This window comes from Cnephaeus nilssonii (genome assembly GCF_951640355.1).
Source record: "Cnephaeus nilssonii genome assembly, chromosome: 12".
Lineage (NCBI taxonomy): Eukaryota > Metazoa > Chordata > Mammalia > Chiroptera > Vespertilionidae > Cnephaeus > Cnephaeus nilssonii.
The window spans coordinates 46,755,515-46,772,257 of NC_137083.1; the positions used below are offsets into that span (position 1 = coordinate 46,755,515).

The 16,743-nt window shown below is 51.3% G+C and overlaps 1 protein-coding gene across 6 annotated transcripts; it reads right to left on the reverse strand.

The window, feature by feature from the left end:
- Positions 1-18: 18 nt before the first annotated feature.
- Positions 19-16,470, reverse strand: LRRC61 (leucine rich repeat containing 61). 6 transcript variants are annotated; one of them, XM_079785530.1, is made up of 3 exons: positions 16,329-16,470; positions 13,195-13,312; positions 19-1,634 (listed from the first exon to the last, which is right to left on the reverse strand). In XM_079785530.1, the coding sequence occupies exon 3, from the start codon at positions 1,572-1,574 to the stop codon at positions 795-797; it is 780 nt and encodes a 259-aa protein (XP_079641656.1). In that variant the 5' UTR covers positions 1,575-1,634; positions 13,195-13,312; positions 16,329-16,470; the 3' UTR covers positions 19-794. The 6 variants fall into 6 exon arrangements, with proteins under 6 accessions (XP_079641656.1, XP_079641653.1, XP_079641657.1 ...); XM_079785527.1 differs by having other exon boundaries at positions 15,930-16,470; XM_079785531.1 differs by lacking the exon at positions 13,195-13,312 and having other exon boundaries at positions 16,197-16,470.
- Between the last annotated feature and the right edge of the window lie 273 nt (positions 16,471-16,743).

The window sequence follows — 16,743 nt, forward strand, 5'->3', positions numbered from 1 at the left end:
TTCTCTCCTCCCCTTGCTTTGCGCACTCTTCTCCCCTCAGCTGACTGGTAGGGTGGTGAGTGAGGAGAGGCTGGGCTCACAGGAGAAAGCCGGACACCCAGAATGGGGGAGGGGCTTGTGTGTGCTCCTCCTCTTCCCACAGGAGACCAGAGGTGGCAGGGATCATCTTTCAGGAACTCATGCCCAAATGAAATGACAGGCATTGATGCAACAGAATTAAAACAAATATTTAATAGGGTTTAGAATGGGCAGTGGAGGCTCCCTGGAGACACGGGACTGGTGGGGCAGGGCAGAGGGTCACGTGGGTAGGCAAATCTGGAAAGGTGTAATGCCAGCTTCCATGCTCTATGCTCTGCTCATATCTATTTCCAGGACCGCTGGGATGGGGGGCACTCCATCCCTTCCTTTGCCACCTTTAACCTTAGGGAGTAGTCTAAGGCCTGAGCAGCCAGGAGTGGCAGACAAGGGCCTGCAGCCTCCTCCCCAGGCGGATGGCGCAGGTGGCAGGACAGCCGCACAATGCCAGCTGCTAACGGAGGGTCCTTACACCTGCTTGAAGCACTGGGGAAGTACTTCCCTGAAGAACATAGAGATTTTCTTTAGGTAGGAGTGGGAAGGAGGGGGTCTGCTCTTAGAAACAGGGATAAATGAATAGCCCAGGTTGCAGGGACAGTGACCAGCGTGATGAAACAGTAAAGACAAGTGCAGAGGCAGGAGGGGAGATGTGGGCAGCTAGGTCACACTGTGCCAACCCCATGGCCTTGTGCCACGCTGTCCAGGGCCATGGGGCACATTTAGAAGACAAAGGATGAGGCGGTACCCGCAGGACTGAGTACCTGCTCGGCCTGGGCCAGGCTGTCGGCAGCCTGGTGGTCCAGGTCTCTGCACTCCTGCACAGTGTCCTGGAACTGCCGGCAGGCCTCCTCCAGTATGGAACTGCTCCGGGGTGGCCAGGACTCCCAGTACCCTGGCTCCACCCAGGGCTGGGCCTCCGTGGTGCTGGGGCCTGGGCTGGAGCTGGGCTGCAAGGAGCAGTCCAGGTCCCGACACAGCTGGTAAAATTCACTGCCACGCCCAGTCACACGCTCACTGTCGATGACCTTCAGGCCTGGCAGCAGCTCTCGGACCACCGCCCAGTAGGAGGGACTGGCACAGAGAGGGTTGCTGAGCCGGGCCAAAGGGTCCCGGAGCCGCAGGTACTCCAGGCCCCGCAGCCCCGCCAGACACTGCAGCTGGCTAGGGGTGGCCAGCAGGTTGCCTGCAACATTGAGACTCTGCAGGTTCTCGCAGGCAGCCAGTGGCTCCAGCCCTGTCAGCCGATTGTTGGCAACATTGAGGACTGCCAACTGGCGCAAGGAGGCCAGGGGGCCCAGGTGGGTGAGCGCATTGCCGGAAAGGTCCAGCCACTCGAGACCCAGGCACTCTCCCAGGCAGCCGAGGTCCACCAGTCCCAAGCCTCGTAGCTTCAGCAGCAGGATGGACTCCAGGGCAAACTCGCCTGAGCAAGACTTGAGCATCTGGGAGGTGATGCGGACCCCTTCGGCCTCTCCTGGCTTCTCACCCTGAGGCTCCATGAGTCGAAGTCAGTCTAGGTGGTCTAGGCCTTGACAATCTGGGGGTCAGCTGGCTGTTCACTAAGGAAAGATAGTTAAGCAGTAAGCAGAACTCTCCTAAACACCTCTGTGACCCTGGAGCAGGTGACAGCATCAAGTGCCACCCACCCTCTGCTACCAGGGCCAAAAACCCAGGTGACCCAACAAGACCAAGATGCCGGAGTACCACAGGCCCCCGAGGGAGTGGGCCAGACCCAGACCTGACTAAGAAGACCCGACTCAGCTTGTGAGCCATGCTGGACGGCATTCAGGCCCAGTGTTACCAATTCTCCCCATTTTCCAAATCTGCGCTGGACAGCAAAATCTCATAATTTTATTTTTCCCATAGCCACTCATGATCTCTCATTATTAGTTTTGAGGTGATTCTTTTTACCCATTTAAATATATTTTTTAATAGATAATGGTCACCACCATCACCAGTCTCCTTTGCTCCCTCCCTGGGGGAGCCTTGCATTTGCGAACATAAACAGGAGCACCTGGGCCTGGCTTTGTTCACTCAGAAATGTTCCTGATGTCAGAGTGCAGAATCTCGGAGGGAAGGTGGGGGAAGGTAGGTGGGTGGGAGGTAATCAACCAAGGAACTTGTATGCGTATATGCATGACCCATGGACACAATGGGGCAGTGAGGGCTTGCGGGGTGGGAGGCAGACTGGAGGGAGTCAATAGGGGGAAAAAGAGGGACCTATGTAATACTTTCAACAATAAAGAATTAAAAGAAAGATAATTTTTAAAATGTTCCTGATGCACCTTTTTAAAATGTAAATTCAAAATGGTTTTTAGATTTTGTGGGCCAATTTGTAACCTCAGAGGACCAGCCTTCAGTCCTAGACACAAAACTAAGGTAGAAGGAAGAAAGGGACAGAAAGCCTGGGGATAAGAGGCAACACTGCCAGACCCCCACTTTACCTCCTCCACTCCACGCCACTGCTCTCCAAACACACTCACCACCCAGTCCAAACTAGTTCTTTACTCTGGTGTCCACAGAACAGCATCAATCACTGTTCCAGCTGCAAACATGACGTCATTTCCAAAGAAAGCAAAGGGGCTGGAGAGGTGGGGACCACCCCGGAGGGAGGGGCAGGGTGGCACCAAAGTTGGCTCCAGAAAGGCGGGGGAGGGGCATTTCAAGTCATCAGTGGCTGAGGGACAGCAGCAGCCCAGGTGCCAGTGCAGAACAAGCATGAGGGAGGAGGCCTTGGGGAGGGTCCTGCCGCCCACAGAGGGGTCAAGGTTTCAGCAGAGGAAAACAAGAAGGGACCTCTGCTCCAAATGGCAGTTTCCCAACTCTGCAGACTTTGGTCAGGCCCAGGCCATGCAGAGTGACGCCTGCAAAGAACTATGGAACCATTCACTCCTGTTGACAAAACCTGGGCCTCCACAGAGGGTTAGCAGTCCCAAGTCTGCATTCCCATAATCAAGGCCACTTTATATTTTCCCCTCTCCAAGGAAACCAGGCTCAGAGCTCCTCCCTTACCTCTGCCAGGTAGCTGGGAAGGCTACTAACAGCGCTTACCCTCCCAGTCCCATCTCTGAGAAGGGGGTCCCTACACCTCTATCTAGCTCTCCTCTGGTCTGCAACTCCCCAGCAAGTTCTCATTTTGATCTCATTTCTTTCCAAAAGGGACTGGAGGCATCTACTAAGAAGTCAGATTCACTCTACACAAACGGGATCTGCTGGGTTTCGTCAGCAGGCAGTGGGGTAGTCCCTTGTGCCTCTGATTAAAACTGCTCTGGCCCAGAGCTCAAGGGGCACTAGACACCTGCCATAAACGCACTAGTGAGATAAGGACCTCACTGAGGGCAGTGGAGCGATGCAGAGGGACGAGGGTCTAGAATAGTAAAACATGCATGGATCTGGCCAGGTGACTGGATGCAGGGACTTCTTTCTCAAACACTCGGGACACAGATGCGACAGGCTAGGGGGCAAGACCTTGTTTGAGGAGACCATGTGGCATTGGACTTAGGAGACATTTGATGCTCTAAGCTGAAGGCATGACCTACACAGGTGCCTGGTGAGAGCATGTGGCACAGCAGGCCAGGCTTTTTGGGGACACAGACTCTCTTCCATTAGCTGTAGGCCTCTCTGCAGGAATTTCCATATCCTCCCCAATCCTCCCCAGACACACATTATTTGAAGGTGAAAGTGGTCACTATTCATGTGGTGTACAGTGGAGAAGTCAAGGGCAGAAGTCAGGACATCAACCTTTATGAGACTGAATGAGGATATGGCTGAGCAGCCAGAGGGAGAAATCGTAACTGTCAAGGAGAGGATGATCAACACTTCAAACACCACACTGGACTCAGGGGCATTCTCAGACCGAAGTGAGCCACAGCGGCCTGTGATGGTGAGGGCATGATGCCCTGAGGAACTGGGTGATTGTTTAGATGAACATGGTGGCTACGAAGGGTGAGAAAGATCAAGGGGAGTGAGCAGAGCAAGGGAGACAGACAGAGAGCTGTGTGTCTGCTTCCCACCTTAAAGCTGGGATGAACGCTTTTTGCAGAAGACGAAACAGTGAAGCAGAAAGATCATGATGAAGCTGGAAATCAGGCCTTCCAAGTCCCATGCCCTCCAGCAGCCATGGGTATCAGCCCCTCGCCTGCGGTTACACAACAGCACCATGTTGTTCCTCCTGTGCAACAACCTCTGCTCGTCTCATAGTCCCCATCTTATCACAAATCTGTACTCTTCAACCAGACAGGTCTGGGCAGGACTGAGAACAGCCTGTGTCTACCCATCTGTCCAAACCCACCTGCTGTAACGCACAGGCCAGCAGCAGGCCCTGCACAATGGGAGAATGACTCCCCACACCCACCTGTCAACATTTCTCTAAAAAACAGGAGTCTTCCTGGTCTTGTTATGCAAATGAGCCAATATAGGCTCTTGGCCCAACATGTGAGTCTGCACCAAGAACTTGGTTACACGGATGAGAAAGTGACTAAGACACAATTGGTACTCGGGGAGGCCTATCTGCCTGTGCAGTCAGCCTTTGCTGAGTGTCAGTTTACCTATGTAGGAAATGGGCCAGAAAATGATGCCCAGGAGTCAGCCAGAGCAGCCTCAGGGGACCCTTCCTCACCCCATTTCCTCCAGGTCCCAGTCTAGAGCAGGGTTCTTCAATCCTGGCACTATGGACATTCAGGGCCGCTAAGGGTTGGGGGGGGGCGGGGAGACTGTCTTGTGCACTGCAGGGGGTTTAGCAGCATTCCTGTTTCTACCCACAAGCTGTGATAACCAAAATGTCTCGAGATATTGCTAAATGTCCCCTGGGGTACAAAAATGTCCCATTGAGAACCACTGCTATGGCCAAGCTTGGGACCATCACACTCTGTCTCATCATGTTCCTTTCACTCCCAGCTCCCTCATATGCTCCCCACCCCTGCTGCTCCTCCATTCCACAGCCTCTTCTCTCCAAGAACACCAGAGCCAGTTCAGTGATGCCAAACAGCACAGGGCAGCACCTCTCCTGAGAACTGTCTAGGGCAACTTTAAGGCACATCACATTCTTGCCCCCACCCCCTTAATCAGAATTTGGAAAGAGGAATAGGAACCCAGGGTCTTAAGTCTGTGGTGCTCATTCAAGTCTGAGCCACACGTACATTTAAGGGAGGCAGGCAGGAGGCACCTAGAGGTCCAGGGCCCATGCCCTGATCTCACTACCCAAATGCACTTGATTTAGAGTCAGCATGGTGAGGAGTACAGCCACAATCCCAGCCCACTCACCCTCGCTCAGACAAGCCTCACCTTGGGAAGCCTGTGACATCCCCTCCTAAGAGATGGGGGAGAGGAGTCATGACCTAAACCATCTGGAGGCCAGACTTTAATTCAAATCATGCTACTCCAACCATTAAATATGATCTCTACAAAGCTTTATATATGAAGATATAGTTAATGTACTATTAAAATGAAAATAGAGCATACTAACTAGTCCAGGGGGTATGATCTTAAAATAAAGTATGCCAATGTATTAACAGAGGTTGAGTGAAAGAATTATGGTTAATTTTTCCTGATTCCTCATACTCAGCAACTTACAAATGCCCTAAAGTGAATCAGTCTTAGTGACACAAGACTGACAACCCCTCTGGGGGAGGCTGGGGGCAGGCCTCCAGGTTTACCCCCACAGCCAAAGTGCAAGTTAGGCCTTGAGTACCTCCCCTGCCTCTACCTACTTTCCCTCAGAGCCACCTCTCCTAGTGGTCCAGCACCTCAGGAGATCCAGATTTGGGTCTTGTGGGGTGTGACAGGCCTGCTCCAACTATCTTCCTCCCCACCTCCTTCCTCTCCCACCTGAAGCCACCAGTTCCTGGACCCTACCCGCTCAGGTCCCGTACTCTGCCCTACTGGAACTCTAGGCCAGCGGTCACCAACCTTTCGGACCTCATGGACCACCAGTGGTCCGCAGACCACCGGTTGGCGATCGCTGCTCTAGGCGGTCCATTACTAGTTGGTCTGATACACAGCCTTTCTGGCTTCCAGATAGGGATTTGCCCTCTAAAAGTGACTAGGAACAAGGGGAGGTGTAGGCGCTGCAGGTGAAATATATACTTAGCCACCTAGAGCCTGGGTGAGCATGGAAGCTCTTTCTGAGACAGCCATCACTATAAAAAAGAAGAAACCCCAGGTTTCCAGCAGTGTAAAAACAAACTATAGGTACAAACAGTCTAAAGAATGAGTGTCTCAGCTGTCCTCAATTTACTCTTCTTCAACAGCTGGACAGTCCTATTAATCAGAGTTCTCCGGCCACTATGGGGTCTGACAACAGGAAAAAGTACAGACCCCAAGAAGACTGATGTGCACATGCATGCGTGCATACAGCTCCCTCTTAAAAGGGCTACTCTATCTCAGGGTTTATTTCTTTCTACAATGAAAGCAGTTTCAAAAAGAGCTTTCATAGCTCACCCACGTGGCTGAATATATATCCCACTGAGTATATATGCCAGCACCCCACAACCCTTGTCCCTGTCTCAAGAGAAAAACAGACCTTGCCTTAGCCAGTTCAGCTCAATAGGTAAAGCATCAGCTTGGGGACTGAAGGGTCCCAGGTTAGAGTCTGGTCAAGGGTATGTACCTGTTGCAGGTTCAATCCCTGGCCCTGGTCAGGGCATGTATGGGAGGCAACCAATCGATGTGTCTCTCTCACATCGATGTTTCTCTGTCTCTCCCTCTCCCTTCCACTCTCTCTAAAAATCAATGGAAAAATAGCCTCAGGTGAGGATTTAAAAAAGAGAAAAAGCAGAACTCTTAAGGGCAAGTATACCTTGACATACATAGACAAGCTGCATGTTGGGCCCTTAATAACTACCAATATTTCAAAAGAGCATTAATGCTTATAAAACTGTATAGCACAACTCATAACAGAGTAAACCTTCCCTATGCATGAAGCTGGAAGGTAGAAAACCCCACCTCCTAGACCAAAAATATAAAAAAGGCAATCTGTCAAGAATTCAGAAACTGTCCCCATTCTTCTCAAATAGGTTTAAGATTCTGGCTGCCCTTGTCTGATAGCCTAGATGCAACATTCTGCTCTCTCCTTTCATCTACGGCAAACTTTCTCCAGGCAGATATTGAGGGCATCCCTGGTCTAGTCCCCCTTGGCCAGGTCCCCACTGGGGAAGATAAGAGGAGAGGATGCACAGTTGGGGAAATTCTCCAGGTTGGTCTTCAAGAAGAGGAGATGCTCAACTGTTTCACTAGGAGAGGGGAGTTACTCTATGATGGTGGGACTATCCAGGGAGGCAAAGATACTTCCAGAAAAGGTGCTGGTAGCAGGACAGGACAGATAGACAGTGGCCAGTTTTGCCAGGGCTGGCCAGACTTCCTGCCTCTCTCCCAGTAAGCCAAGGGGTCCTCCTGGGCGCCAACTGTCTTGTTCTCACGCAGGTACTTCTTGACAATGACTGTGGCCAGGTGGTTCTCAGCGGAGAGCGAAGCTCTGTTTCTCTGAGATGGTAGCAGCCCTACACTTTCCAGCTGCTCCAGCAAGGTCTTCCCCTCTGGCCCAGCAGCAAAGACCCAGATCTACTGCTTCTCCACACAGGCTCCATCTGGCCCTTCCCCTCAGCCCTGGGGCCCTTGGCTACTCTGCCACTTCAGGTGGTGTCCATATCACCTTGGGGCTCTGCAGGAAGGGTGGGGGAGACAAGGAGTATTCAGACACCATAACCTCCTTCACCTTGTACACGAGAACTTGCTTCCAGTGGTCAATGTCGGCCCCCACGGGCAGGATGGCCTCAATCTGGCCCTTGAAGCGGGGGTCCAGTAGAGTCGCCAGCATGAACTCCTTATGGTGGAAGAGCTCAATGAGCTGACAGTCTGTAGAGCTGCAGGGCCAAGCCCTGGGCAACCGGATGGCTGCACCCATCTCCCCACCACTTTGCTCCTCAAAGTGCCTCTGATCCTGCTCCAGGAAGATGTGCAAGTAGCGCAGTATCGGCAGCACCTGACTTAAAGCCTGCAGATTGCTCGCCTCCTGGACCAGCATCTAGAAGGGCCGCAGAAGCCTGACCAGATTGTCCGTCAGGCTCCAAAACATGGCTGAAAGGGTCATCCTGGCCTTCCCTAGCTGGTGCTTCTCATACGCTCACAGTGGCCGCTTGTGCTCCACCAGCGACTCCATCAGGTGGTAGGCCGAGACCCAGTGGTCTGAGAGCTCCCAAAAGGACTGACGGGTTGGGAGGCCACACTGCTGCTGCAGCTGCGTGAGGAGCCGCCGGGCCTCTGCAGAGCCTTGGAAATGGTTGCAGACGGCCCTGGCTGTGCCCAAGATGATCTAGACACTATGATGGTGACACAGAAAATTTCTCACCAGAGAGTTGAGGCAGTGAGCAAAGCAAGGAATGTGGGTGTAGCCCTCCATTGCCACTGCCTGCTCCAGGGTGAGCTGCTCCCGTAGTTCCCACTGCCTGTCCTCCACAGTGCTCTCCAGGGGCAGGCCTCGGACCCAGAGCACTGCTTGCTTCCTCGGACTTCCTGACATCACCTGACAGCTACAGGACTGTATCACCCTCACTCCGCCCTCCGTCCCCCCCCTCCCCCCCAGTGGGCAGTGATGGCCACATAGTCCTCTAGGACCACTTCCTGCACTTCCTTGAGCTGCCAAGGACAAGGTCAGATGGATGCGGCTGCCCTCAGCACACTGCATCTCCCGAAGCACCTGCTAGCCCATCGCCTCCTGGAGCAGATGGATGACCGCCCCGCTAGGAAGCAAATGCCTCTTCTTCCACTTCTTGAAGCATCGTACCTCTCTGTCCAGACAGGCTATGAGGATGTCAGCTTGCCTCACCTCCTCATTCTCACTAGGCTGGCCCACCTCTGACCTATCCAGACTGGTTGCCTGGACCAGCACTGGGGTAGACGGGGCCGGGCGAGAGCTGAGCCATGGGGCTTTTGACTTCTTTCCTGCCAGTTGCCCCACCTCTCTCCATTCCCGTGCCTTCTGTTTGGACACCTCCTCAGGCTGCACAGAGGGCTCCTGCCCAAGCCCAGATTTCACAACACAGAGTTCACAGTCTCCCTTTGGCCTATTCTGCCCCAGGCTGGCCTGGCTCTTTGCACTAGTTGAGTGAAAACCAGGCTTCCCCAGTGTGCAGGCTCTTCCCTTCCTGCTGCGGATGCATTGGCCCAAGGTGCCTTCCTCCTGCTCCTCCAGGGAAACTTGGTCAGGTGAGGGGACGGAAGAGCCACTGGGGAGGGAGCGGGGTCTCTTCCTTCGCAGGGGAAGATTCCTCTCACTCCCCTTTTGGGAGCCAGAGGGTCTGATCTTTCTGCAGCCACTGCTGGCCTTCTTCTCTATGTCTACTCCAGGGGACAGACCAGGGCTGAGGTTTTGACCCCAGTATCTGGCAGGTCCCCCCTGGTACCCCAGCCAGTCCACAAGAGGTGTTGGTAGCTCTGGTGTTGAACTCGGAGCCAGGGGAAGTCATTGTGGCAGCTGGACTCTGGGGTAACATAGCTCATTCAGGAGTGGTCATGGGGAAGACAGATCCTGAGGGTGCATGTCTCCTGGGGGGCTTTTTAATTTTTTCCACTTCCAACATGCTTGGGAACTTGGGGAAACAAGAAGATGGGCCCAGTCTGCAAAGCAAGATGAAGTGAATGGCTCTCAGCTGCCCTACTCAACTTTGGAGAATACTCAGGGGGGGAAGGTGAGGCCCTGAGGGGAGAGAAGACAGCAGAGGACAAAAGATGTAGAGAGATAATATGAAATCAACCCCATGACAAAACTCTCAAGACCTCAACCTCCTTGGAGAAGGCTGCCATTCACTCCCCAGACCCAGTGGAGCAGCTCTCAGCTCAAATCTCCACAGCCCTCTGCACGTTAGTGGCTTCTGTGTCCATCTTCTTTGCCATACTAACTGGTGTTTCTTTTTTTCTCTCAATGTTTATTGAGAATCTAGGGTGCACTTGGCAATTCTCCTGTGTGGTGGACACAATATACAGCAGGCAAGGCCACTACATGCCTATGTAGGGGCAGACCTGAATAAGACTCACTCACAAAAGGTAGAATCAGAGCAGCGGTATAAGTACGAAGAGGCAGGCGCAAGGCTGGAAGACCTCAGGGAGGAGACTGACCCTGCCAAGGAGTCAGGCGGGTTTCCCTGTAAGAGATGCAGGCACCAGACACTGTAGGCGCAGAGCCTACCAGCCTCTGCATCCTGAGCACTTGGTTGTACCTGCATGCCGCATAGGTAACGTAGCTCATTCAGGAGTGATGCAGCCTGAGACTTCCTAGGCCAGAGGCCTGGCTCAGAGCCTTTGACATTCCTTCTCTAAAAGTCAGCCTCCAGTAGAGAACACAGGATGGGGTAGCTCCTAATGACAGTGGCTCTGGCCCCCTAGTGTCCTCTCATTCTCCTTTCTCTGTCAAAGGCACTCTTGAAGGGATGGTTATAGTTTGTCACCTTCCATTCCTCTTCAAACCTTCTCATCTCTGTCTCTGGCCCCCACTGTTCCTAGTCACTACTCTTGCCAAGGCCCCCAGTGACCCCAATGGAGTTTTCTGTAACAACTGAAGCACCTGCCCATGGTCTCCATTTGGAAGACTGTTTCCTCATAGTCCTGGGACACATTTTCTTGGTTTTCCTCATCTGCACCTCCTCTTCAATCTCTGTCTGGTCCTTTTCCCTCTGTCTATCCCTTAATGATGTTTCCTGAGAGATTACTTTCTCTCATTCTATACCTTCTCCCTAACTGGGACTGCATTATACACCAGCTACTGTCCAGCCTCTCTCTGGCTCACCTCTTTCTACAGCCAACTCAGACATCTGTTCACCCAAATGCTCAGACCCCAAACCTAGGCATAATCCTTAACTCCTTACCCCTCACTCATTTTCCTGGAGATTAGGTCAAATCCAGAGCTTTCAAAAGGAAAGAGACATGAAGAAGTCAGAAGAGAAATATGTGGAGAGATGAAAGGGCCTACTGAGGTAGGATGTGTTTCCTCAGGAGAGAGAAGATTCAGAGAAAGATGGTTTAAGAATCCCACCACAAACTTCAGGAAGGAAATAGTCTTCCTCTCTTCAGAGCAGAATGAAATGCTGGCTAAACAAGATTTAAAACCAGTACATTCTGCCCAAACCGGTTTGGCTCAGTGGATAGAGCGTCGGCCTGCGGACTGAAGGGTCCCAGGTTCAATTCTGGTCAGGGGCATGTACCTTGGTTGCGGGCACATCCCCAGTGGGGGTTGTGCAAGAGGCAGCTGATCGATGTCTCTCTATCATCGATGTTTCTAACTCTCTATCCCTCTCTCTTCCTCTCTGTAAAAAATCAATAAAATGTATTTAAAAAAAAAAAAAAAAACAGTACATTCTAACTCTGAGTGACATTAACCATTAGGGATCACCAGGGATGGCAGGATTGCCTCTGCAGGTGACAAGCCCACTGAAGAGGCTCATGTGAGACTCTGCCCAGGGAGGAGTGTGGGCAATGCCATACTGAGAGGCTCCTTCCAGCTGGAAGAGGCTCAGAAGGAGTAAGAGGCAATGACCTCATGCCCATCATGCAAGAACTCAAGTCACTACCACATCACATGTCTGAATCCCCCTGGAAGTTGACACTGTGGAGGGGCTGAATAAAGGTGCGAATGAGATGCAAGATACTATCCTGGTCCCAGAAAAAGTGCTCTAGGATGTCAGAACCGGAGGGGACTTACCTCAGTTCTTATTTTATGATTGAAGAAACAGAAACCCAGAGTGGTAACGTGATGGTCAGTGGCAGAGCGGAAGACTAGAGCTGGCACTGGGCCTCCAGAAGCAATCTGCAGGCTTCCTCACTACTGGGAACACAGAACCGGATACTGAAACCAGGCCTGCATGTTCCCTGCCCTCACTGATGATGGTAGAGAAAAGGAAAGATCCTGTGTGTTAGGGCTACAGCCTGGGTCACACCAATCCCATTTTGTTCCTCCATTAGCCTTGTCCCCTCAATTTATCTGTATTCTACAGATAAATTACAAAAATTCATCAAATACAATCAAACCTTGTTTCTCGAATGTCTCCCATCTCAAACAATTTGGTTCTCAACCAAGTTGTTCATAGAACAAAATGTTTTAGTTGTCAATCAAAATGTGTTTTTGACCGGACAACCCTTTTATACTGATACGTGAGCATGACAAAAAGCATCTCTTAGGCAACGAAGTAGAGAATGCTTTTGTTGCTGGTGAAATCGAGGATTAGCACAATTTTTAAAACAGAGAGAGGCCATGTTGTACTAATGTTGTGCCTGGCCCGGTGTGGCTCAGTGATTAAGCACAGACCCATAAACCAGGAGGTCAGGGCACATGCCCGGGTTACAGGCTCGATCCCCAGTAGGGGGTGTGCAGGAGGGAGTTAATGGATGATACTCTCTCATCATTGATGCTTCTCGCTCCCTCTCTCTGAAATAAATTTAAAAAAATATTTTTAACCCTTTGCACTCGCTTGCTTTTTTCTCGAGCTGCTACCGATGCTAACCGTGTCGAGTCACACTCGACATCCGAGTGCAAAAGGTTAAAAGTGCTAATGTTGCTAAGGGTGTGGAAGTGCTCACAAAACAATAATCACAGACAAGTGAAAAGGCAGAAAAACTTGTTGATTGGCTAAATGAAAAGCAGTTAGCTGGTGATAGCATTTCAGAGGCAGTGATATATGAAAAATTCATTTAAAGCTAGTAGGGAGTAGTTCAATAAATTTAAGAAGTGTTTATTTACAGATTAAACAATACATTAGGCATGTACTGTATATAAGAAAGGTTAAAACAGGGAATCATTTTGGGGGTCTGGAACGGATTAATTCAATTTCCATTATTTATAATGGGGAAAAAATCGCTTCTCTAACAGCCTTCCAGAACCAATTAGGTGCGAGAGCCAAGGTTCCACTGTGTCTACTGAGTCAGCACTGTACCCTAAAGATTCGAATACAGGAGAGTAACTTCCTGACTGGCACTCGGAGCTCATGACAAGAAGACACCCTGGAAATGGGCTCATGGCACTGAAGCAAGGCAAGTGGTGGGAGGTGCTGTGGAGGCCGGGCTTCGGGCTGACCTTGAGGTAAATCTAGTCTATGATAGTGGAATTCAGATTCTGTCTTGTAAGGAGTCGCATACTTTAGGCTGCTGCTTCAGGATCCTTATCTCCTGGGTAGATCCAGGATCTTGTGCAGTCACTGCCACGCAATCACCCTTCTCTTCCACTGAAGCACATCAGATGATAGCGAGGCTGACACTGTAAAGAGCCAACGCTGAAACTCAATGAATGTAAAATATCCAGCATTTTATTAATAAGAAGTTACTGTGACATTTCTCACAACAGATGACAAACGCACATTTGAGGACAACTACAACATGGAGACTCTCGGGCTGCACACCAGGCAGCAGTCGAAAGGGCACTGCAGCGGGCCACACTGGCAGGCTTGGCACTGGGAAGGAGTAAGAAGGGCTGGAGCAGGTAATGGCAGAGGGACTGGAGAGGAGGAGACAGTTTGAAGAGCTATTCAGGAGGCATATTATACTGGAGCCGAGATGAAGAACAAGGAAGAGATACAAAGTGATTCCCTTATGATTAATATACTTCAGTTTTAGAGATACTGATTTTAAGGTTCTTCTGTAACAAATCTTCAGGAACAGATGTGACAGATACATGGGTCACGAGACAGGTCTAAGCCAAACATATGGATCCATGTAAAAGTCTCCTTAGAAGCTGAGGGAAAATGCCAGAGGGAGAGCGTGGAGAGTGGTTGCCCAGGCAATGCCGACACTGTGGGGAGGGTGGAGAATGAGCAGACTTCAAAGATGACTGACAGGCAAAGGAGGAAGACAGGAAAAAACATGCAGTTTTGATGTTAGGGAAGCCAGGAGGTTTTCCAGAAAGGCAGATAGGGTCAAAGGTCAATGGATGAAGAAGGTGGAGCCCAGGGTTGTGCAGGAAGTGGAAGAGGCAGGTACTTGCAATGCCAGGAGTGGTGGGAAGGGAGGATTACGCCTTGGGATGGGAGGGCAAAGACTTGGCTGTGTCTCTAAGTAGAGCAAGCATGTCAAACTTGCGGTCCACAATGAATATTTTTGCAGCCCAGCCAATATAACGGTATGTAAGAAACTTTTTAATAAAAATTTCGTAACTTAATTTTTACAATATCCTGTTATACATAATCTATATCTATATATCTATATCTATATATCTATATCTATAGATATATATAAAAGCCTAATATGCTAAGTGTCCGACCGACCACTTGACCATTTGGTCGACCACTCAATCAATCACTATGATGTGCACTGACGACCAGGGAGCAGACACTCCAACCGGTAGGTTAGCTTGCTGCTGGGGTCCGGCCGATTGGGACTGGGCAAGATGGGCCAGACATGCCCTGGAGCCCTCCCATGGTCCCTCCCCGACTGGCCAACCTCCCACGGTCCCTCCCCAGTCAGCAGGCCATATAGGGACTGAGCGAGACGGCCCCCATCGGCCCAATCGCCGGCCAGGCCAAGGGACCCCACCTGTGCACGAATTCGTGCACTAGGCCTCTAGTTATTAATAATGAACTACAATTAATAATGAACTACAATGTTCACCAATGACCGATTACTATAATCGTGTTGCATTCATTTCCCTTACGCACCTTACACGCAGGCGCACCATTTCTCTCCACTAATACTAGCAGTGAATATTTTAGCAGCCCATTGCCACGTCATTAGTCTTGGACTGACTTGTTTGGTGTGCACAACAGGAAATATTTTGCTTTTGGAGAACAATAAAAATAGGTTTATTTGCATTACGTTTATTAATTTGTGCAGTTATTCAGTGTCTGATAAGTTAATGTTCAAGAAAAAATATTAATCTTTATTAAAATGTTCTATTATTTAATGTTAACGGTTACTCATTTATTTCAGCTCTTTGTATTCAGCATGTCTCTATCGAAATAAAGCTACGTTTCTATGAAAATTGAAGCTTTTTTTTTGCGGCCCACGTAAACTTAAACCTTGTTTGGCCCAGGTTAGCCTTTGAGTTTGACATGCTTAAAGTAGAGAAACATGCAGTGGGAAGAGGGGTAAGATGGACATTCAGGAGACAGAGAACAAAGGCGCAGCTTCCCCAGGGAAGGGATCCACAGCACCAGTAGTGGGCGGGTCTATCCCTGGAGGCGGGAAAGAATATACTTCTGATAGAGCAAAAGGAAGGATGGCTGTGTTGGCTGTTAAGTCCTTCAGTGTGTGTTGGAGAAGGAACTGAAGCAGTTTATGCACAGGAGCCTAGATTTCCAAGAAGCCAGGGACTCCTAGAGGCAGCAACCTGCTGGCTGAGCCTGGGATTGGTGGTGGCGGTAGGGCCGCGGCACTTTCCTATGCATGTTCTGGCTCCATGGGTTGAGAATCTTCTGATCACCCTAACCAGGCCTTTTCCCAGTGCACGGCCAGAAGGAAAGGGGCCGCTTTCCCATTTCTCTTGTGCTTGCTGCGCTCCAGGGCCTGTGCAGACCTCAGCCCTCCTTTGGTAAATATGCTAGACCTTTCTCTGAGTTTTCACTCTGCCCAGTCCCACTGCCACCTCTTCTCTCAGATCCTGCGCTGGGGGAGAGGCAGGTGTCCCCCAGACCCTAGGGGGTTTCAAAGCACTTACTGGGCCCTCAAGTTCTTAGCTTCTCATCCTCCACCCACCCACCTGGACAGGTGGTGAAGAGAAGGATGGGAGGAACGTGTGGGAGAGTAGAGCAAGCCCTTTTATGTTTTTGGGTTTTGTCACACATGCAAATCCTAAGAAAGATGGCTAAGATAACAGGCATGCATCATTAGATTTCACATTATGCAAAAGGGACATAAAACAAGATCCGTTTTAAACTACACACCAGCAGAGAGTAGGCTCCTTTGCTCTCCTCTGCGAGGCTGCTTTCTTTCCATAACGGACTGAGAGTGTGCAGTGCAGGGCCGGTCTAGGCGGGTTTATCCCTGCTATACCCACCAGCTGTGGCCGTGCGCCAGCGTCCTCTGGTTTCCTCGACTACAACAGGGACACCACCACCCACCTCACAGGCTTGTTTGTTAAGGACTGAGTAAACGTACACAACGGCGTGAATGACGGACACGGGCCGCTGTGCAGTCCATTCTGGCCTCACCTGGCGTGTTTTAGGCACCGGGCAGGAGAGGCCCAGGCCGGCCTAGGAGGGGAGCAAGCTGCCTCCGCCCCTCCGCCCGCCTCAGCGTCCACTTCGTTGAGGGGGGACCACAACTCCCTAACCTCGGCTTACCTAAGGCCAGGGGTTCGGAATTTGGCCAGCCGCCCGCAAAGACCAGGCTGCTGAAGCTGTGAGGCCGGGCGCAGCTCCCGCGGCCAGCAGTGAGGACCCGCCACCCTCGCCCACCACCTGGGCGGCCGCAGAGGCCACCGGAAGGGCCCGGCAGAGCCTAAGGAGACTTAGACTTCCGGGACGCGCAAGGGGCTACTTCCGGGAGCAACAGCTCGCTCCTTCCCCCGCCCGCGGTTGGTACATTTTCCCTGCGGACGGCCAGCACGTAGTGCGCAGGCGCGGGCGACCGCGGCCGGAAGCGAAGGGGGTGCACCGCCTCTTCGTCGGAAGTCACGCCCTGCTCTCACTTTTACCCAGGTTCCTTCCTACTCGTTTACCTCTGCTAGTTATTGTTGTGGCCTTGAAGAACGCAATC